The 24,093-nt window shown below is 40.8% G+C and overlaps 1 protein-coding gene across 5 annotated transcripts in view; it reads left to right on the forward strand.

The window, feature by feature from the left end:
- VIT (vitrin) overlaps window positions 1-24,093 on the forward strand; it is a 108,234-nt gene that overhangs the window by 66,435 nt on the left and 17,706 nt on the right. The window contains exons 14-22 of one of the 5 annotated variants that reach the window (XM_075203630.1): window positions 2,589-2,657; window positions 2,738-2,806; window positions 3,901-3,978; window positions 4,067-4,135; window positions 14,848-14,910; window positions 18,012-18,122; window positions 19,170-19,235; window positions 21,357-21,434; window positions 23,864-24,011. In XM_075203630.1, the coding sequence (XP_075059731.1) occupies window positions 2,589-2,657; window positions 2,738-2,806; window positions 3,901-3,978; window positions 4,067-4,135; window positions 14,848-14,910; window positions 18,012-18,122; window positions 19,170-19,235; window positions 21,357-21,434; window positions 23,864-24,011 (751 nt within the window). The remainder of the gene's footprint in view (window positions 1-2,588; window positions 2,658-2,737; window positions 2,807-3,900; window positions 3,979-4,066; window positions 4,136-14,847; window positions 14,911-18,011; window positions 18,123-19,169; window positions 19,236-21,356; window positions 21,435-23,863; window positions 24,012-24,093) is intronic. The other 4 variants (XM_075203631.1, XM_075203632.1, XM_075203633.1 and 1 more) reach the window with 4 other exon arrangements.

The raw sequence follows: 24,093 nt of genomic DNA on the forward strand, positions 1-24,093 counted from the left end.
ATTAAGATAAATTGAGGAGTTTATTTAGAAAACCCTCTGTTGGCAATAGGGATCTGCCCAGATGCCTCTTGTAGCTTGATTTCTACTCATTAAGTGACCGCAGAGTGTAATTTTAAAAGTTTAATCGTTAATAATAAATAATAAACTGATAAATGCACAAAAACTCATCATAATGCATTGATTTAAGAGCATACTTGCCAACTCTCCCGGAAAGTCCGGGAGACTACCGAAATTCGGGTCAGTCTCCCGGGCTCCCGCGAGAGCTGGCATTTCTCCCGAATCCCGGAATTCATGCCATTTTGGAGGGCGGGAGGGGACGGGGCACGTCCAATCGCGTCATTTTGGCCCCACAACGTAAATTACGTTTTCGGGGGGGGCAAAATGACGCAATTAGCCTCGACCAGCCTCCTCCCGTCCTCCAGTCACGCCCCCTCTCCCGGAAACAAGGTTCCGGGAGTAGACAAGTATGTTTAAGAGGATAAATAGCATGATGCACAGGGCTGTGGTGAAGATGTCAGTGATGATATAATCAGACTCCGTGTGCTGCAAGTCATAAAGAAATGGCTACACATCTGTTTAAGTATCTGTCTATATGGTACAACTAAGGTTGCTCGTGGTTACAGGAAATCATTGCACTTTATGGAAACAAACGGTTAGAAAAATTACCATTTAAATTAATAGGGTAACTTTTAGGGGACTACAAAGCCTACAAGGAAACAAGTCAACAGTCATAGTTTGAAAGTATAAATAGAAACTGTTACAATGATTAAAATTAGAAAGGCAAAAATGTAAATGAAACAATAATTGCTTACATCTGTGCAAAGGAGAAAAAATCAGGATCTGTTGCTATGGTGAGAAAAAAGTAGAGCAATTACATTGAACAGAACAAATCTGCCACTGCTGCCCTGACCATCTCAGGTTGGTGTCAAGTGAGAGGTTTTTATACTTTACTTTCCCTGTAGGAAAAAGCAACCCCTTTTTATTAAAGATGCTGAACAATGAAATGAATAGGCCTGTTTAGCTGGTGTCACAGGAGCAGATCTCCTGTATTGACAGCTTTAAAAAAGCTGCATGCAACAATTAGAGCCATCAGGAAAAAAACTGAATCAAATAAGTACTGTACTTCGCAGAAGTCTATGGTATTCTCCGGCATCTGTTACAGGGACATTATACTGCTTATCAGAAACTTCTAAGATATGTAGAACTTTCAAGACTTTTTCATAAGGAAAAAATACGATGAAATAGTGAAGAATTGTTTTCTCTTGCTGATTTGTTGAGTGAAAGGCGCTCGTGTGACACCAGGCATAGTGATATTTGGATTATAAATAATGCACAATAACGATAAATCTGCCTGGATGTACATACTCTGTACTCAGTAAATAGATTGTATCATGTGAGGGTGTGCTCAGTGGACCTCACTTATCAAGCACACCGCAAAACATCTTCATTTCACACAGGTGCTCCTAGATGGCCTACCTAACACACATCTACTCACACCTATTCTCCACTCTTGGGAGATGTCTCCACCATCTAGAAGTGCATGTATGTGTTAAAATTCCAAGAGGTGCACTGTGCATCTCACATAGAAGTTCAAGCTCCTACCACATTGGAACCCCTCATTTATTTATATTAAACCTTTAAATTTTTCTCCAAAAGCACTGCTCGGATTAGCTTCATTTATGGATTAAATTATTCATATGAGTGAGGGGAAATCAGAACTGACTTTTTTTAGTGTCACTGTTTTGTGTGTGAAGTTTTTTATGTCACTACTCAGAGTGGGTCTAGAAATGTACTTCTCCAATAAAGAAGTCTGTTAAAATGATAGGATAAGACCCAAAGACAGCCAGCTCAGAGCTGGTGCAAAAATGAAGTCCATTTGTGGAGTGACAAACACTTGTGTAACACACGTGCACCACTTCACACAGCAAGGAATGCATCATATACCCATTTCTTTCATTTCAGTAATCTCGCAGCACAAATTTAAATCTCGTTAATTGCACTGTTCCACCAATGTAAATGCTATTATGCACCTACTCCACCCAACCTCTCCATCAGCCTGTACACATTTCTGCCCCCCCACAAGCACTGCTATTTCGCATCATAAACCAACTTTAGTCAAAACCTAAGTCATTAACGAGAGTAAAGCAAAAAAAAGTAGTAATTCTGCACCTTGGCAAAACCATGTTGCATTGGAGGGGGAGGTAAATTTAAAATATGTTGACAGATTTATAGTTGTGGTAGGGCATGTTCTAGATCAACTTTAAATTTCAGTGTAAAAATAAAGTGATTAAGTATTTGTGTGCTGCATGAAAAAGCAGCCAGTATTTATCTTATGTGCAAAATAATAAACTAATTTGCACCCCTTGCATTGCAACATGGCTCGTCCAGGATCAAACTTATTCCTTTATTTGACTTGTTCTCCTTAATGACTCAGGCCCTAAGTCTACAAATGCAAATCAAGGGACAAAAGCTGAGTTTGTGTGTCATTCTGTTTTACACTGTGTTTATTACCACCAGTGTTTGAGGCTAATAAATGTATACAATGCTCCTAAACTTTGTATATAATGGCACCTACATTTTACGTATAGGTTATCAACGACGTGACTGGCAAACTCCAAGTCGGGTAAATGTTCCAGTTATTCAACGTAGGCCAACAGGTATGATAGTAACAAATAGAAGAATAAATGATTATATTAATGAGTAAATTATTAACTAACCACCTTAATTATTTCCATAGTTCCAGAGAGCAGCAATATTGCTCCCCAAGCTGTCCCCAATTGGTCTGCAGAAACATATAACACTGATGGTAAAGTTGCATTTTTCTCCAACATAAGCTTATTAGTGAGTTGAATATGAAAGTACTGTAACCTCAAACATATTCTGTGCTGAAATGTACCTAGCACAGGGAATTGTAAGCTGGATATAAAATGATGCTATCCCTCTGTTTTGAACATACTTTAGTTGTGTTTGACACTTCTGCCTGACACCCTGGAATATCAGTTTATTTTAGCAAATTGATAGTGAGGTGTAGATGCAAAAATGTATCCCTTTCACCCGGTATAAAATGATTTTCATCTGAACTTCCCACTTAATTTCCTATTTCAGTTCCTTGGGCTTAACTAATTGATGTGAAACACTACCACGCTCATCAATGAAGCAATTCAGCCCAGGGAACTGCTATTGTAAATAAGTGGGAAGTTCGGGTGCAGAACATTTTGTACTGGGTGGAAGGGGTCATGTTGTTGGGGCTGAGAGTTGCCGTTCTCAATTCAGTTCTGTGGGGTTTATTTGTGAAACCGAGAAAAACACTATGGCTGGCGAAAATGGATGTTTCTGCTGGCAATAGGGCTTCATCTGTACATCAAGGGAACCCTGCACTGGGAAGCCTATTTAAGAAGATTGCAGAAGCACAAGTAGGAAAGAAATATATAGAAATGCTTTATTCTTTTAACAAAGAATTTGTTCTATATGTAGAAATGTAATATATAAAAAAAATATATATATATATATATATATAATTTTTATTTTACTATGCTTTAACTATTTACTTATTTTTCTGTACACCAAGTGGAACTGAGATCCACTGCGCATATGTGAACTAACTAGCCAGGCCAATCAGGTGCTATTGGGGCAGCTGAGTATTACTTGATAAATAAACTCTATTATCCTTCATTCACTAACAGATTAAGTTGAAGTATCTGTGCATTCAGCGGAATTAATGTAGCCAATCTTAAATGAATGGGAAATCACTTGTGTGCTCAGCCCTGTATAGTACCTTCCATTAAAATGCTAAAAATAATTGTACTGGTTCAAAATGTTCCGCTATTGTATGTCTATAATTTTTTAGCCAGACAAAAAGCACCATAACCAATCATAACATAAGTCATTGATCTGTTTTAGTTCTACAAAATAATAGACGTGACGCATTAAGCCCTAGTCAACGATTAAATGTTCCACCAGTACAACGAAGACCACCAGGTATGATAATTATTATCACAGCTATATACTGTACCGTTGTACTACTTAGTATTATATTTAGCCACTAACTGCAAATTAATTTTTCTAGTTCCAGAAAGTAGCAATTTAGCTCCCCCTGCTGTACCCAGCTGGCCTGTAGAAACGCGTGATCCTCAAGGTAAACCCATGTTATATCAATTGCAATCCTGTAAAAAGAACTATACAAAGATTGGAAATATGTTAATGTATGTTGTAATCATTAAAATTAATATAGATACAGTATATCTTATACCAATACTGTTTGAAATGCAATATTTGTAAAGTATCATTAAAATATTAAAGGTGAATGGACAAATTATCAAGAATAGATATGCAGTGAATTTAAATGCCAAGTTATATTAGCAGATTTAAAATCTGCTTAGGTATGGGATTTTCTGCATCTGACGGATTTAGGATGGTGCCCTCCCCCGACAGTGCAACATGGATTTTGCACTTTCAAGCTGGATTTATTCCTAAACTCTAAAAGGATGCTTTATATAATTCTGTTATTATTCCTGCATCATGTGTCACATAAGAGATTAAACAACTGCTGAAAAACTGCTAGCTTGCTATAAAAGTCTTTTCAGTCTGCCAGCAAGAAGATAGCTCTATTTAAGAGTGTCTCCTCTTTCCTAGCTGTTTTTCTGCTATGTGGCATCACTCTAATGGGCCAATTCAGCACCCCTGTTTCGAAGGAGAAAATGTTTCCGTTCTGTGCAAAAGCAAAAAAAATTCCCGCTATCCTATTGAATTGCCTGATTTTTCACTTTTGCACAGGAGAACAAAAAGCTTTTTGCATGCAAATCCTCTGCCCTTTGAAAAGTAATGGTGGCGTGTAATAATGTCTATTCTACTTATCAATTGCATAACTTATTAATGTGCTTGAAATCCACCCTAATATATTGAACATATACTATAGATACATATGTATGCATCTATATGTATAAAAAAAATGTGTATTTTATTTAAATAGATATATACTGTAGTAACTAAGACACTAATGGCCTGATTCATTAAGGATCTTAAATGAAGAGGTATCTTATTTCAGTCTCCTGGACAAAACCATGTTACAATGCAAGGGGTGCAAACTAGTTTTCTGTTTTGCACATAAGTCAAATGGTGACTGTTTTTTCATGTAGCACACAAATACTTGATAGCTTATTTGTACACTGAAATTTAAATGGAAAACTAGTTTGCACCCCTGGGGCCCTAAGTCCCCAGCTGTTTTCTGCAGGCTTGCACTAATGCCCTCTTATTGGTGGGGCAAAGCAGGGGGGCAGTGGTGCAAGCCTGGTCCTGTGGATTACGATTCCAATTCATTGATGGCAGTGGCTTATGTCAGGCAGGATGGCACCCATTGGCATGAATGATGATTGCATTACTATGCTTTGCTATGCCAAGCATAACAGCCCAATTCAATTAATAAATGGTAGCGCAATTGCTTCTCCTCAAATTTGCACCTACAATTTTTTCTAGCTGCATGTCCAAAAAATTTTAATCAGCCCCATACAGTATAAAACTTAAATGGGAGCTTTAAATGTTGGCTCTTTTCTAGCTAGAAAAGCAAAATAGCATTCAACTGGTGGCAGTCTGACATCAAAGAGAAAGTCTTTCTCTGTCACACAGGTACAGGGGAGGAACATTTCCATTTACTTTAATAAGGGGTCTAATTATGACCCATTGCATATATCTCATGTAAATTATCATTTCTTATCGCAATGATAAGAACTGAATTAAGATTACTTTAGTAAAAAAATAAATTAGCTGGGACAGTAGCACTGTCCTGGCGAATAATCTATTGTAAAGTTACTGCAATGGTAACCCCTTTACTTACAGTTTCTTATGGCCCGGGACAATTTGCAATGGTTAGGAGCCCAGAGGGTGGTTGGGAGGGATCCGAAGATCCCTCCGATGTTCTCCCAATAGACAGGGCCGGTGCTAGGGTCCTCGGCGCCCTAGGCACAATTTCAAAATCCCCCCCAGCACACTGCCCCGCCCCCTGGGTCTCAATGCGCCCCCCCCCCAGGTTTAAATGTTCCCTTCCCCTCTCTTTCCTTACCTTAAAGGCTACTCCATAAAGATGCTCCTCGCTGCTGGGTCCCGTCCTTCACTGACACTGTCGGACCGTGATGATGATGTCACACCCGACAGTCAGTGAGGGGAGGGGGAGTGGAGGAGAGGAGCCAGAGGGACGGTCTGCCCCATCAGCTGTTGGAGGGGAGGGCGGCGGTCGCGATCCATGGATCTATCTGAAGCTGTGCGGCTGCCGCGCAAGGTATGCTCAGCGGTCGCCGCACAGTATTAAAGTACAATACTTCTGTGGCGCCGACTAGAGCCCCACGCCCTAGACAACTGCCTAACCTTGCCTAATGGGAGCGCCGGGCCTGCCAATAGGATAGAAAGACTAATACCATCTTCAGCTGGTGTTAGCTTCGGAATCAAGCTCCGAATTTCAAGCTTAAAAAACAGGGTTTTTTTGCACTCCCCATAGACACTTGTGTGGACTGCATTTGTGATTGAAGAAACTGGGACCTCCAATAATAAATAACCTTCTTATTTTAAAATTCATTAGTCCTCGGAAAACTAAAGTTTCAAACCACTCATGTGAAATTGGGGAATTGAAAGCTTGCAATGACATCCTATGCACTAAGCCACTGAATGTATCAGCTTTTAGTAACCTGTTAAGTTATCATATTAAAAGTGCCATATAAATAAACCTATCCAATAACACCCAAACAACATTTTTGAAGCAGCCAGCAATGGTTGACAAAAAGTGAATCAGCAGTAGGCAGTCTACTCCTCTGTTTCACCATATATATTACATTGCATTGTCGTGCATCCTTGTGAAGAATATGGTATCTCAGAGCTGCATAAATATGTGTCACAAAAACTGACATATATGACACAGGCAACATCGCAGAAGGGAAGCAACAAAGTATCACAACAGAGCAGTGTGTGGAGGTGCAGCATTTGCCTTTAAATAAATGCAAAGAATAAAATAATATCTTATCTATTCATTCAATTTTAAATCTAACTTCCATACTCCATACCTCATTTTCACCTTTAATATAATCAACTTCGATTCATGTTCATCAGACGGAAGAATCATCTTAGTCAGACTAACATTATGTCCCAGCTCCATATTATATAAATTGCAGTGCCAACTGATTTAATGTGATTACCCAGCTACTCCTACCCACATTGTATTAAATAGTCCAATCATGTTTCATCAAATCACCTAAAGCTACAATGTAATTCTGCCATCAAGAAAGTTCCTCTTCTGCTCGGCCATTCTAAAAGTCATATGAGGTGCTGCCCAAACAGCTGTTCAAGAACTTGTGTAGAACAGAACCTGCATGTGCAATGCATGGGATTAGTCTGTGTAATTGTAACGCCCCCTGCGGGGAAAGACAGGGACAGACGCAACACAAAAGTTCTCACCTTGAAAACGATGGTCACCTCCAGTCCGCTTCCTATTTCCCAGCTGCGATCCAATCCCAGCAGATCCGCAGTCGCAGTCACCTCCAATCACGTCCCTCTAAGATAGAGACAGAGATTACGGCCGTGCCTACCAGGTAAGGGCTGTCCGAGACTACGGCAAAGAACAAGGGCACAGTCAGTCCAAGCTCCTTGCCGCCTCCTCACTTTGTTCTTGCCAAGACGCGGGGGACTACAGGCACTGAAGGCCAAGACCAGTCCGAGGACTAATCCCGCCTCAAGTACCTCACACACCTGCCGGTGAGGGCCTAACCGAAAGGAGGAATCGAGCGTGATACTCACCGGGACACTCCCACTTCCGATCCGGTTCTCCTGCACCTCCCCGATACCTGCGGATGACAAGGACACACAGCCTCCCTCTGCACTCTCCGTGAGACTAAGATGGCACCCACCAAAACTGGACTAACTACAACAGCGACCCGACCCTAACAACGTTCTAATGGTCGGCAACGCAACTAAGTCAAAACACTAGGACTAACTAGGTGTGGTGCACTAACAGAACTGCTCACTTACACGCTACGGGGAACACCAGCCGGTGTTCACAGCCTAAACCGGAGGGCGGTTCCTAACCCCCTCACCCAGGTCGTACCAAGAAGCTGCCTTCTTGCTATGGGGTCACCCACGGACCCTAAGGACCGGTTCTTTAAGCCCGGCTGAGGCTCCGTAGAACAGCACACTAACCCGCGGGCCGACTGCCGCACGGAACAGCCGATCGAACTGAACCGCCCGACTGCCTGTACTCGGGTATCTCACACGTGTCCCTACGTCCGGAACCACAGGTCCACCTGCACGGAACCGGCCTTGAGGACCCTTGATCAGAACCACGGCCGCCCCTGGAACTGCCTCAAGGTGTGCTGCACTGCCACCGACTCACTCAGCCACCCCCTCTGGGTACCAGTGTGACCCCGGGGACCTAAGGGACAGGGAAACTACGTGTGTTCTCCCCTGACTATGTGTATGCTGGTAACTACACTTGTCCCCACAACACGGGTTAGCACAGGAAAACCACAGGAACAAGAGCCTACCTTTAATGGGGGCCTGACGTCTTGCCCCTGGACACAGTTATGTAGCACACCCCAAAATACCGTAATGTAAACTATACTCGCCGCACAGACAGAATAAATACAGTATACAGTACTTTGCACGCTACTTACCCGAGCACACCGCTGCTAGCCAACCAGCAGATTGCTACAGCACCACAGGAGCCTACGCTCTACTGTACCTCCTAACCACGTGTGCTCACCTCACACAGGGCCGCGCCTACACTCACGAGGCTCCCACGCCTCTACCACACACCACCAGGGCCTTATGCCCTACACACCATGGGTCTCTGCCCAGCTACACACAGAGCCTTGTGCTCTGATTAATGGGCCTCAGCCCCCTCTCTACCTCAGGGCTCTGAGCCCACTCACTAGGGCCTTGTGCCCTGCTACCTAGGGGTCCTAGCCCCTGCCTGAGGCCTGTGGCCTCCCTAACTGACTGAGGGCCTTGTGCCCTTAATAGCCTACGGGCTACTAGCCCCTAACCAGGCCCTCTGGCCTTCCTATGGCCTCTAGGTCACTAACTACCTAAGGGCCTTGTGCCCTTGTACCTGGGCTCTCACGCCCCTGTCTAACTAATAGGGGCTTATCCCCTTTATCATATTTACTAATGGCCTACTGGCCCACTAACTTCGTTGGGGCCTAGTGCCCAGGTCCCTGGGCCTTGTGCCCCTACTTCACGGTGCCAACGGGCCTTGTGCCCGACTGTGCCCACGGGCCTAGTGCCCGAATTAAAGCTGAGTCACTTACCTGCTCTGCGCAGGAATCTCAGCTTGCCACGCCGTCTTCTGCTTCCTACTCCGGGTCTTCCAGACCCTCCAGCCGGCGGCGCCTCTTCTCCTCTTCGGCGCTGTTGAGGGCTGCTTGGCGGGGGCGCTCTCAGCCCTTACAAGGGCTCCCCGCCGACGATCTCCGCTTGATTGGAGTCTTCGGGCGGCAGGGTAGCTCACGGCCCTTACAAGGGCCCCCTGCCGCCGCTGCCACTGGTCCTGTTGCTGGACGTCTTGCAGAGACGTCCTCCTTCTTCTCCGCCGACGGACTTCTGGCAAAATGGCGCCACCCGGCGACTTATATAGTCGCCGGTGTGACGTCATTAGCCGGCGCGAGCGCTGATTGGCTCGCGTCGGCGCCAATCTTTTGAATGGCCGGGCGCGAGCCGCGATTGGCTCACGCATCCGGCCGCTGATTGGCCAGCGGGGAAAGATGAGCCCTGATTGGCTCATCCTTCCCCCGCGCACAGGACCTGCAAGAAAGAAGCCACGATACTCACCGCTGGATCGATGGACGGGTAAGTTCTTCTCCTCTTCTTTCTTCACCCACTTGCAGGGCTCAGCTACCAGGGGACTCTTCATCCCCCTCCCGGGGACCAGGCACATCTTCAGCCCCTCCAGGGGCATAGCGATGGCGGGCACCTTCCCCCGCTTACCGGGCACCATCTCCACATAATGGTGCTGCCCCAGTTCATTCAATTACTTGCGTGCTCCAACAAACGAGTCTGAATCCTCTGTAATTCTTCTGGTGCTTAGCACACTATTTATACCTTCAATAATACTAACACAAATAATAATCATCCACTAATTTTGGGAACGGAGAATAGAAAAACTAGGCCAACTCCCATTGGTCACCACCACTTTACACCATGCAGGAAATAAAGGTTCCAGCCTTGATGGTAAACAATAGGTGGGAAACTAAAATTCACACACCTTTCTTCCATATCAGAGTTAACCTAGTCTGTAATTCTCAAGTGCTGGAACCTGGGTTACCTGCATAGTGTGTTGCTACAAAATTGGAGAGGATATCTACTGCAACTGGTTTAAAGCACCAAGCTAAAATAAGGTATTTATTCAATATCTCATGCAGCTGTGTTTTTAAGCTGGCCTAAGTGTAAAGGTGCGAGATTTGTTTTTCTTTAAGGGTTGCCTAAATCACTATCTTATGTCTTTTTAAATAAAGTCCCTCTTTTACAGTTTATACATAAACCAAGTTGACTTGGGCAGTAGCACAGTGGCATCATTGATGTCTGGTGTACGGGTGCCATCTACATGGGCCAGATCAAACATGATTTGCATAGGCAGGAATGCATTCACTTGATCCCGCTGCCCCATTTCTTCTAATGCGATCATTTCTTGTGACTGGTTTTACTCATGTCCACCATTAGGTTAGGTGTATTTATGTGTTTAGCAGTAGTAACTTTACATGTCTGTGGAATATGGCCTGCATGGATAAACCACAGTGTGGTTACACCAGATGAGCAGTGTAGACAGGTCAGTTACAGTTAACATCTCCAGAGTGTTCTGTAGTCCAAGTGTTCTGGGACCTTTGATAAGTGTCAAAATTTCATGTAGACAAGTTCATTCATTTCACTTAGTCTCAGAATGATGTACAAACACCTAATGAACCTAAACAAGGATGCCCACCCTCAAAACAAGTTGCATGCATAAATGTTGTTTTCTATACAGGCATGTTACACATATGTGACTCTATATGCAACAAGATTCAAATGCCATATAAAGAAAGTGGAGTCCTGCTCAGTGCATGGAAATTGCATCAACAGTATACATGCATTTTAATGTGCTTATAACGTACTTTTCCTGTGTTCACCAAGACCTTATTAAATTTAACTGGAACCTTGGGGAATGGGTGACACTTGTAGAGTTTAGAAAAAATTAGAAATTAACTTAAATTTGCCAAGGGATTATGTGGCCAACCAGACATATGGGAGGCTTTGGTGCCCCAAGCATTGTTAATTAAAGTAAAGTCACCTTTTGGGCTCAGTTATTGGAAAAATGTGGCTTAAAATGAATCACTAAAGTGGGTACACATCAAATATAAGCTTTATTGCTCACTCATTTTAGTTTTCTCGTCAGGCATTGATGTGGTCTCTCATTTCATTTGGATTTGTAGAGGGGTTAGACATTTTCCAGATACAATATCTAAGATACAATATAACCAGATTCTGTCCTGAAACCAAATGAAGCCAATGTCTCACACCTCTCCTGGAGAGCAGGAAGTTACACAACATTTTTTCTCTAGAGGTTTCCAGAAGTTTTCCCACTTGCTGCACTATCCAGCCATCTTCAAGGGGTTCGGCTTTGAATAATTATCCCTGGTAACTGTAATGGCTTTAAGATTTATCACCAGAAGATGACTCCTTGTCTCTCATGTGTAGCTGACATACTTGGGAGTGTCTCTGTTCCATTCATTTCTCAGATACAGACAAATTTTCAAAGATGCTCTACAACCAACAACCTTCAGCAGAATGAGCAATGTGAAATGATTCAGCATTGGTACATAATACTGATGAAATCTGTTCCCTAGGGTCTTCTCCAGAGAGTTTAGATTTTGTAAAACCCCTGAAATCACTATTCCCGTTCCATTGCTATCACACCTATAGTCTAAAGTCAGAAGTTATTTCCTTACTTAACTGGCTCATCCCTTCAGGTTCCACATTGCTTAGGCCTTGTACACATATGCATTGAAATCAGGTGCTTAAAGCATGTTTAACGCATGTCAACAAAGCATAGTAAACACACTGGTTCTGGGGCACCACAAAAGATTATATAAATGAATAGTCCTTTGATTTACTATGTGTCAATTTCAACAGTAACCAAAATTAAAAAATCTTAAAATAACTCAGCAGTTCATGTGGTAGAGCTGCCAATACCCTCAGTTAGGTTAACAAACAATAAAATTATATATAAATTCAGTGCTATATCCTAAATTATTAATTATAAAAACATATATTAATGAATTGCTGGTAGTGTTACACAAAAATCAGTTTATTAATGTCCAAAATAAAAATGACTGCTATACCGGAATACTGAATGTGAACTCTGTAGAGAACATTAGTGTAGTTTGAGATAGGGATGTGCACCGGCCACTTTTGGTGTCTCGTGTTTTGTGTTTTGGATTCGGATTTGCTTGAGGTTTTGGGTTTGGATTTGTTTTGCAAAACACCTGACGAAAGGTTTTGGTTCGGATTTAAGGTTTTGGATTCGGATTTATTTTGAAAAAACCATAAAAAGTGTTAAAATCAAGTTTTTTGGTTTATTTTCACTCCTACGCTATTATTAACCTCAATAACATTCAATAACAATCATTTCCACTAATTCCCAGTCTATTCTGCAGAATCAGTGAACTTTGTAATATTGCAGTACCAATGGACTTATACTGCAGGATTGTTTTTGGATATTTTTTTTTAATTTCTTTTTTTTATAATTATTTTTTTTTTATTTTTTTTATAACTTTTTTTTAAAATTTTCGTGCTGTGCTGTGCTGTGCTGTGTCCTTCTAAGGGCATTGTTATTTCCCCAGCACAGCACAGCACAGAACTGAACAGCACAAGATATAGCAGGACAGAGGACCACCTAACACACCCTCCCTCTACCCTGATCACTGCCCGAGTGAAGATGGCGGCGGCTAGCGGGGAATTTATAGGATCCGAGTATCGCGAGATCCGACAGCGGGATTATGACTCAGAGCCTCGGTTTCAGTTTTGCAATTGGCGGGAATACCCGGATCTGTCTCGGATCCGGCTCGGATCGGCAACGTTCGGATGGGCTCGGATTTCAGATATCCGAGCCTGTTCATCTCTAGTTTGAGATTATATATATGTGTAATTAGCTATTATGGATTTGTTAGGCCTAATTTAAACATATATGATTCTATGATCTATAGGAGACTCTATTGCTTTCATATAGTGCATTCATTTTTAGTTTGGATAGTAATAAACTGATTTTGTGTCACACGCATTCGTAGACGTCCAGCTTAGTAAAATATAGTGGAGTTATATAGGAATGCCTGTCAAAGCGCTCTGTAAAGTACACCGTTCTGAAGTTCAGCTTTGAGAAGTGTCAATGAAATCATCTGAAAACTCTTTTGAAGCAAGTACAAGTTACCTACACTTCAACAAGTGTTGTTTTTCAGTGCCTGTGTCTACAAGCCCTTACTGGGCCCCATACACCCGGGACTAAACAGAAAGAAACCACTCTATTGCAAATCATTTTCCTGAGAGTCAGACTCCACGTTGCTTTCAAATGGCAATTATCCAACATATCTAAGACTATGGGCTAGATTTACTAAGCTGCGGGTTTGAAAAAGTGGGGATGTTGCCTATAGCAACCAATCAGATTCTAGCTGTCATTTTGTAGAAGGTACTAAATAAATGAAAGCTAGAATCTGATTGGTTGCTATAGGCAACATCCCCACTTTTTCAAACCCGCAGCTTAGTAAATCTAGCCCTATAAGTCTAATTCTCACGCATCTACCAAAGATGCTGGACATGGTAAATCTGGATCATGGGGTGGATGAGAAGTTCCAAACTACATATGGGCTATATGTTATCTCTACTTTTACCTTTTCTTTTCATCTGTCTATATTTTACCATTTATTTGTCCAAAACCCATGTATTACTATCCATGTACCGAGTTTGTTTTGCTATTTTGCTTGTATGATTAATGATTAATTGTTCTTTGCTTTTAAAAAAATACTTTATACAAAGAATAAGCACAGAAGAAACACAATTTTTATGTGCGTACCATTATTAAATTCTGTGAACCTGAAAACAATTACAAAAGGGACTGATATCTTATAGTGTATTAGAGCTAAAATTACTCCCTAAAATATTTTTTACATATTGTTTCTCTATTACATAGTTTACAAGCAGATCCAGCACTGTATGCCAAAAATGCTCATCTCCACAGTGCAGTTATCATGTTACCAACTTGGCGTGCTTACTGTGTTGTGGTTGGCTTCGACAGTACAATAAGGTGTCAGGGCTTGATCAGGCAATCAAAACACAAGCAACAAATTAGTATTATCCAGCTTCTGCACTATGTATTTGGCTGAGAAGAAAGAGAGAAAACATCTACAAGGGGAATATAAAATAGAGACCACACAGAAGTATAGCACTGAGTCTTTGGAAAGTAAAGGATTCTTGTTGAAAAACATATTTTTTGAGCAGGGTGTAGGATTTCTTTTCAGAGTGAACAACCACTTATAGCAGAGGGGCCTATAAAAATCAACCAATAGTACCTTGTAGCTTACAGGTATTTTTGTTGATGTTGGAGTTTATGAGGTTTCAGTCACAACCCTTAAATGAATTAAACAATACACATAATGGTAATTATTCTGTTTTATGTTTTATTCTATATTCTGCTGTTTGCTTGGTGTTTGTTTTCACCTTATTTTCCATTTATATTTTAAATGTGTACATGATGTTTAGGGTTATACTTCATCCACTGCTTAAATGTTTGCATTGCAAAAGATTTTTATCTAGGCATCAGAAAGATAAGTCATGTTTTCTCTTTCTCAGTTTCCAGTCCTAGGACTAGCATGTCAGAATTTGATAGGTGGGTCTCGGGGTTCTCACAAGGCAGTAAGTAGTTTATTCATTCTTTTTCATCAGTCTATGTAATGTAGTCTAAATAATTAAACCTGTATGGATATGTTTTATTAAGTGTACCTTTATGTTAGCAAAAGTGACCTGGCCATTGCCTGGTATACAGCATACTTGTAGAAAAAAACAGTGTGTACAGTATTTAAGTGCATATTGGGAAATGTGTCATTGTGGTTAGGGTGGACTATGGATGTAAGAAACAGACTTTTGTTGACATAAGTTCGAAAAAATAGTGCTGATGAATGATGGAAGGACCCAGATGGGAGGGTCTCAAAAACATATAGAAAGCCATAATAACCTAGGTCTTCAGTAATAAACCAAGAATCCCCGGGTTAAAGGTCTCATGTGCCTGGATCTGAACACTTTGGGGTATATTTACTAAACTGCGGGTGTGAAAAAGTGTAGATGTTGCCTATGGCAACCAATCAGATTCTAGCTTTCATTTATTTAGTGCATTCTACAAAATGACAGCTAGAATGTGATTGGTTGCCATAGGCAACATCTCCACATTTTCACACCCGCCATTTAGTAAATCTAGCCCTTTGACAGACAAACCATGAGGAATGTGTTTACTCAGTACTTCCCTTCAATGCCATAATCTACCCATAATTTACTCAGTGCTACCTGCAATCTTGGATCACTAAATGATCTTTTAGAATATGCTTCTAGTAACAATGTAAGCCACACTAATGGTTTTAACTTGTTCATACGTCTACATATCACACTTTGCATAAACTCTATCAAAGAAAACCACTTTCGCTATCATAGAACTGTCATTTGCTCTCTGTATACACAGCACAGGACCATACACTTTGGAGGCTACTGTCATGAAAATTCCCAGTCCTCAAAAGATGACAATGTAGTTTTAAAAAGTATGTAAGAATTCAATAGCAAATTCTTCCTTTAACATAATAACATTATAAGAGATGTTGGTGAGGTGTTGAGCGGAGTTAATTGAGTTTGTTCCACTTTAAATTGCTCAGAGATTTAAATTCCTAACTAATCTGTAAAAAAAACTTAACTATAGTATTTTGGAACAACCACAAAATGTTTATGTTTCAACAGTCCTTGGAACTTTTATTTATAGAAAATATGGCATAAACAGTGATATCAAAATAACATCATAGGGAAACCATAGCTATAATATCATGTATTTGACTTTATACATCTGTTAAAGCATATTATTATATAAACTGTTAAACCTATTTATTTTACCTTAGCATATATTTACAATTAAATGTAACATATTAAAGTCTAATATATCTAAAATCTATACATAGCTATTTGACAAATACAGGAAGTAGCACCACGGCTAAGTGGTTAGCACTTCTGCCTCACAGCACTGGGGTCATGAGTTCAATTTCTGACCATGGCCTTATCTGTGTAGAGTTTGTATGTTCTCCCTGTGTTTGCGTAGGTTTCCTTCAGGTTCTCCAGTTTCCTCCCACACTCCAAAAACATACGAATATGTTAATTGGCTGCTATCAAATTGACCCTAGTCTGTCTATCTGTCCCTATCTGTGTGTGTACGTTAGGAAAATTAGACTGTAAGCTCCAATGGGGCAGGGACTGATGTGAATGAGTTCTCTGTGCAGCGCTACGGAATTAGTGGCGCTATATAAATAAATGGTGATGATGATGAAGTAGGGATTTGCGTTTTGTTGCCATATTCCAGCCAGGGGAGTTACAATCTGTGCAGGAATGTAACACTGTATAACAGATAACAGAGGGGCCGACCATGACATACACACAGTACACAACAGACATCAACTGTTCTACAAAGGAGCAATATAATCTCTAGCAAGTGTCCTCTCTCACACACTGTGATGCAAGTACTAGAACTCCATCAAGGTCCTTACACATAATGTTCCTTCTCATTACCACCCCCTGATACCTCTGCAATACACTAAGAATATAATGTCCCCCATTTTGTTCCCTCCTTCCATTCCGCAGAAGACGTCAAAAGGAACAGCTTGGCTTCATTCTTAAACCCACTTATACACAGTATTTCCAGACCCCCTAGATACATCTAGGTGAAGCTGGCCACTTATGTGTCAAAATCAACCAATTGGTTCAATTGGCATGCTTGAGAATTGTCAGATTGAAGCTGATCAGTAGATTTTCGGGTAAATACAGATGGCCGCTGTGTGCCTTTTTGTGAAGTAATTTACCAACCACACTATCAACGCCCCAGTATGATTCAGCCATTCAGCCCATTTGCCAAACTGTAGATCTTGCGCAGGTTTTCAATGTAACCACCTATGTGTGTTGCCAAACTGGAAAGTGATCCTTTCCAGGTTGCTACTTGGCCCAAATTGGAGGACGAACCCATTCTTGGCTGTCTTAAGCGTCACTATGATTTAATGGAAGATTCTGCATGTTTCTGTAACGATGAGCGATCTAGGCTCTGCTTCTCATGTCAGATTGGCTGTAATATATTTCCCACTTCCAAAGACAAAAACTAGTGTACAATTCAATCAATTAAAAATTAAACAGAAATGTTTACCCAATGTAGTAAACAATAAAAAATAGGCTTAAGAGCAAGTAAAGACACTGTTTAAAATTAATGTATATCGAAGGCTGTGTATTACTGAGCTGAACAAAGCGCAAAATGTCCACTGTGCAGGGCAAAACGAGCTTTGGATTCAAGATGTACCTCAATTTGCATAAGAGCACTTCCATATTTCCACCAAGGCGCATAGGGTCTTGGAGCAAGATACCGGCATTTACAGAGGAGCGGAGGTTTGCACAGGCACAGGGGAGATATGGAAAGTTCCTTGCATAATATGGATTAAAAGCACCTCTGTATCCACTTTTGTACCAACTTATAGTTTAAGCCGGAATGTCTGGGAGACTCACGAATTTCTGGGAGTCCTCCCGAACTCCCAGGAGAGCAGGGCGACCTCACGGAGGGTAGGAGTGTTGGGCAGACCATCCAGGTATAACAGTGCAAAACCAAGACAGTGTGCTGTGTGCATCAAGTGTGCTGTATGCACTGTGTATATTACCTCCACTGCTTTTAGTATTTTTCTTTACATATTTTATTCTGGGAAATGTCATTAGGGTATACTGTATTTCAGATTCCAGAAACACTGAGTCAGAGACAGTCTGGAAGAGTGTAGAGGTACCGGAAACAAAAGGTAATTCAGACACAATCTGGAAGGGTGTTGAAGCGGTACCAGAAACAAAAGGTAATACTATCAGAAGTAGGATCTACGTATGCTAATCTTCCTCAATATTATTATTGTTATTATTATATTTTTATACTCCAAAAAGTAATAATTAGAACATTTACTCTGAGAAAGGTGAATTATTTGAAGCCCATGGCCATGATTTAGGGTATGCGCTTTGAATGAATTCAGTTCAAAAGCTATAAATGTAAGCTTACATGAGCCAGATATGCAGGAAGCCATATAAATACTTGCTGTAGTCAGGGTAGTTCTTGCGTCCCTGACAGGGGGCACTACCACTTCAGATTCAGAACATGTGTGCACATATCATGTGTGTACCCTTTTTCACAATGAAAGAGTTAACTGCCTTTCCTGCATGTCTGTGTGATAGTGTGAATCACACACACAGACATGAAGGACGTTTGAGAGTCTTTGCTGTGAAGGACATACAGGAAGAAAGGACATAGAGCACCAGAGGGAGAGGGGCCAAGGGGCTGGGGCACAGAGGGGGGGGGGGAGCAGGAACATAGTACCGGGGCATGAGCCTGCCTGGGGTCTCTGGCCTTCCTGTGTAGTGGGAGGAGTCACCAACCTGGTGTGACCACTATCTCTTCAGAGGGTGCGCACCCAAAAATTGCTGTTCTGGAACCTGAAATTTCTCTTGGTGTCCCTGCCAAGGGGGTGTGCCTCTTTCCACCTAATGAAGCTCTGATGTAACTGGATGTCATTTCGGCATCCCATACAATCAGGAAAATTTTATTTTAGCGCCTAATTCAATCCTGCGTCCCGGGCTGTTGTCCAGTCAGACAATAGCTTATGTGAACACTGACTGTAGTTTCTGTGAATCCAATGAAATGTAATTTTTCATGATTGAGACAATATTGTATGTTTTTAATGTAATTGTTTTATGCCAGTATTTATTATGCATGATTTACTAATAAACTGTATTATATTTTTAAGATAATGTATTAACTTCACCAATTTCTTTTTTACATTTTAATATACTGCATATAACATTTTTATACAGGCATGCTCAATTAATTACCATGTTATTTTTTGTTTTTTTAGTTCAAGTTAAACCAGAAGTTAAAGTACCTGTGGAACAAGACCCATGGAGAAGTTTCACAGAGACAGGTATGTTTTTCCTTTCAAAATACTGTGTTTTGCAAGGGTGAAAGGTTAACACACAAAATCAAAAATGCAGTACTACCTGGGACAATGGGTCAACATAAAACAATGGCTACTTACCTTGTATGCGCCATTCACTGAATCTGCTGTGGTCTTCAATGCCTACAAGTGTACTATGCCACACTCCTATTTACTCCTATCACTCAGCCTGGCATCATGGACTCACTGAACTCTACCCAGTACTAAATTTTAAGTTTTAGTTAGACTGAGGTAATGTACCTATATTGAGCAAAATCATGATTATTTTTAATTTAATATTATTTTTTAAAGTTTTATTGTTACACATGTTAATATGAAGCTACCAAAAATCTTTTTGACTTGCTTCAATAACTTATTAATAAAGTCAGTAGAATTAAACAACATTAACAGAATGTTGTATGGTGGCAGACTGCAGTCCATGTTTCCTTGACATCATATAGGCAACTAAGGCTTCCTTTCTGCAGCATAATTTCAAATTTCTTGAAGACCTTGTTAACCATTCACCTGAGGCTAATGTTAGATACGTTGTGCACCCATGTACATTACCCTTAGGAAATTGATTCTTAGCCAGTTCTTCTTCATGAATCAGGAATTATACTGCATAAAAGAAGCATGCAGACAAGGTTCTATAATAGAATGCTCTGCATACAGTTTTTATTGCCAGGAGCCAAACTTGGCATAAGCATTGAACATAAAACCGCCAGTGTGAGGCTGGATCTAATCCAGGAGAGTGTGAGAGGAGAGCTATATGAGACAGCGACAGTGCAGAGGTCATGGAGACCCAAGCTTACATCACTTCCTGTTCACTCAAGCTTGGAGACAAATGTGTTTGCCTCAGTAGTTTTACCTTTAAGGTGGCCCTGGAGATGATAATAGATGTGTCAGCCATGAAGGTAATTGTAAACAGCCTCAGTGTGTCCCACAGCCCTCACTGTTGGTACATAGCCTAACACATGCCCCCTCCTTAGGGTATTATTCACATATATGTGTTAGCACACATTTTTCCACTAAGCTGCATCTGACACATGCATTTTAATTAGCTAAAATCATTTTTAGGTATAGTCACCCCTCAAAAAATCCCATAAATGAACACTAGACAAAGTACTATACCTATTAATCATACATTCTGTAGCAGTGAGATGCTATCTGCTTTTCTTTCATTTCTCCCTCCAAATCACTTTCATCCAATAAAGTTTTAGTTCTGTACACAGGGGTTCTGTTGTGACTGTCAGGAAGCAGGTTTTGGGGGGGTAAGAGATATTTTGATAAGGGAGTATATGTTGAGCATAGAACATAGAACAAGAGTCAAGCCTGTTTAAGGGACAAAATGCATAGTCTACTGTTTTATGCAGAAGGGTGATTTTTGTGGGTAAGAAAAGACATTTTGTGGTGCGAAAATAGGGGGAGATTTGTGTATGAGATAGATGGGATTGTTATTCAGTTATATTTCTGAATAACTGGATCTCTAGTGATTTTACTCATAACTATATAAACATTGTGTATTAAAAAATAAAAGGTAAAAAGACACTTGTTTAAGGTTGCTAGGCCTAATTACTCTTTACTGACACAGTCCCCTCTTAGTAAATATAATTAACAAAACATTTTACGTTCACTCTCTTTTTTTCATGCATACATTTCTATAGCATAAGTTCTAACTCAATAATGGCTGTCAGCATTTGATTAATGTGGTTAGTTGCTTCTCTTCATATCTTTCTTAGGCATTTTTATTGTCTAGTAACCCAGCCTGTCAGGAAGTTGTACTTAAATTCTTCCCTACGGGTAGTAACAGAGACAAAACCTATATTGCCTGAAACTCTTCATTGCCATTATATAACAGTTCTGGAGAGGATAATCTATAGTGGAGATCCTCATTTACAAACAGTTTAGAATAGACCTTTGATACCCATGAAAGATGCAATATATTGATGTCTTTGTTCTTACCATCTGATGGAAATTTTTCAGCATTTTTAGAATAATGATGGGAAATTCCACGCAGTATGTAAATATTGCTATTGTATCATGTGTGTATTTACTGTATTATTGAATAAAATATTAGATTAATTATAAGACATTTACTTCTTTGTACAGGAGGTGCAGGAGGAGGTGCCATAAAGGAAGTTGTGAACGTAAGACCGCCAGTGGAAACAGTAGCCCTGGGAGGCATAAGTATGTGTGCTTTTCTCTCCATTTGCAGGTTTATAATCAGTGGCCAAAGTGGTCTGGTATACAGTGCTATGCCACACCGCCACTTCTCCTTCTGCCTTCATTGTAAAACTATCAATTTCCATTCACTTACATTCCCATTAGATTTTTCATACATCCACTTCGACCACTGCGTATAATTAATGTAAGAGAATATATGATTTAAGCTGGTTACACACATAAAATTACTACAGATGCGATTTCTGTAACAATTTTACAAACGACTAAAACTCCCAATGAGCATGCAGATTTATGTGTACACACCTACACGATTTACCAGCAGATCTGTGCTCTTCATCTCTTATAACCGTCTGCTGAAAAGATTGTTCACTGTACACTCTATAGAGATCTGCCTACACTGCTGGCCGTGAGTGTGCACACACTTCCACATTTGCCCAACATTGTTGATCGTAATTTTTAGGAAGTTTAAAAAATCAAATCAAAGGATACGTTGCATTGGTGAATTAAATCATGGTCATGGGAGAGAACACCCTAATCTGATTTCATACCAAATGGTCGTTTATTGCGTGATCGGCACAATAATTGCATGATATTACCGTAGTGTGTACGAAGCTTTAGTTTTAAAGAACAATTCAACTTTTAAGTATTTTTAAAGTTTATCCAACCCTCCAAACCTGAATAGTATTGTTCCTCCCCTGGAAGACTCTAACTCTTCACGGGGGGAACTCGCTGCTTGTGTCCGGCAACATAATAGCATTTGGCAGTCTTAGCTATCCACTGTATCAAGCTCTGCTAACAAGCTCTGTCCTTCTATGAAGCATTTTAAAGATCGCAACCATCATTGTGTGATTAAATTATGTCATAGGTCCTGGGAGGTGCTTATCCATTTCTGTGCTGGGTCACCCACTGAAGCAGTGATAATTCTTTATAAACCACTCCAGTAGGTCCCACAGCACTAAACAGAAAAAACAGCTTCTCAAGTTCATTGTCTAATACTAACAAATGCCTATATCAGTATATCAAGGTCATAATTACACCTAAGTTTGTAGTGACTTTTGTTGCATGTTATACCACTAGGAATACTACAATGATTTGAATCAATAGTTTTATTATCAAGGAAGTAACCAGTAACCACATTATGGCCAATTATGTTTTTATGATTCCTGTATTATTATTATTATTATTATTATTATTATTATTATTATTAGCCTTTATTTATAAGGCGCCACAAGGTATCCGCAGGGAAGATGGAGGAGGAAAACTGGAGTACAGACAGGAGGGAAGAGGGCTCTGCTCAAAAGAGCTTACATACTAAAGAGAGGGTAAACAGACAGCAGGCCACAAGAGGGAGTCAGATGAGGGGAACAGGTGCAGAGGAGCGCATACAGGGTAGAGGGAGGTAAGGAGAACAAGCGTGGAGAGATGGTTAGGTGGATGGCTGGTAGGCTTTGAGGAACGGATGGGTTTTAAGTGCCCGTTTGAGGGTGGACAATTTAGGGAACATTTGGATAAAGCAAGGGAGCTCATTCCACTGGAGGGAGCAGACCGGGAGAAATCTTGAATTCTGGCGTGGGAATTGGTGATCAGTGTGTAGGAGAGGCGACGGTCATTGTCCGGTCACAGGGAGTAGATGGGAGTGTGAATGGAGAGGAGGTTGGAGATATAAGGGGCAGTGGAGTGGGAGAGGACCTTGTAGGTTAGGGTTAGGAATTTGAAAAAGATTTTGTAGGGGAAAGGGAGACTGTGTGAGGAGAGGCAGAGGAAGAGCGGCGTGAAAGAAAGATATGTCTCGCAGCCATGTTGAGTATAGAACGAAGGGGGGTGAAGTAGGAGCTGGGGAGGCCAGTGAGGAGAAGGTTGCAGTAATCAAGACGGGAAATGATGAGTGCATGGAAAATATTTTTGGTAGCATCCTGAGAGAGGAAGGGCCTTAAACAAAATATAGAACTGTCATATTGCTGTTCACACCTAAACATTTTGGCCCTGTATATGCATGGAGAAAAACATTTCTGTGTAGTTTAAGCCTGCAGACTGAAACTCTGGGCACTGTTTAGCCTGTCATCACAGGATCAATTCTCATGCTAACAAAATGCTGATAGGAAGACGAGGAGGATAGAACTGCACCCATGTTTACCAGAAGCATTGCATAGCACATGAATAACTATTAAAGGAATGTATATTTCATTCAGACAACATTGTCAGGTTGATAAAAACTATATCCATTGCAGAGCTATATAATTTGTGGTGACAGCTGGATCCTTAAAAATGTTGCTTTGGGGCTCAGTAATTTTTAGCTACATCCATGATACATAGGATAATTGTTGTAGAAACAGGCCTACAATTTCTTTGACAAGTCAAAGTGTTATATGTATATGAATCACTGCAAAAAATCAAATGTAAATAACTTTTTCTTCACTACTGTATCCATGTAGACTGCAAAATAGATCTGGTTTTCCTCATTGACGGCAGTTGGAGTATTGGTAAGAGACGCTTCCGGATTCAGAAGCTGTTCCTTAACCAGATGGCAGAAGCTCTTGATGTTGGAATTTCTGGGCCTCTTATGGGTATTGTACAATACGGGTAAGAGCATCTATTTTCCGAGAATATTCTACATAATTGTTAACACAAACATTAACACTCCAACTTGTATAGAGTTCACTAA

Source organism: Mixophyes fleayi, chromosome 3 (genome assembly GCF_038048845.1).
Source record: "Mixophyes fleayi isolate aMixFle1 chromosome 3, aMixFle1.hap1, whole genome shotgun sequence".
NCBI lineage: Eukaryota > Metazoa > Chordata > Amphibia > Anura > Limnodynastidae > Mixophyes > Mixophyes fleayi.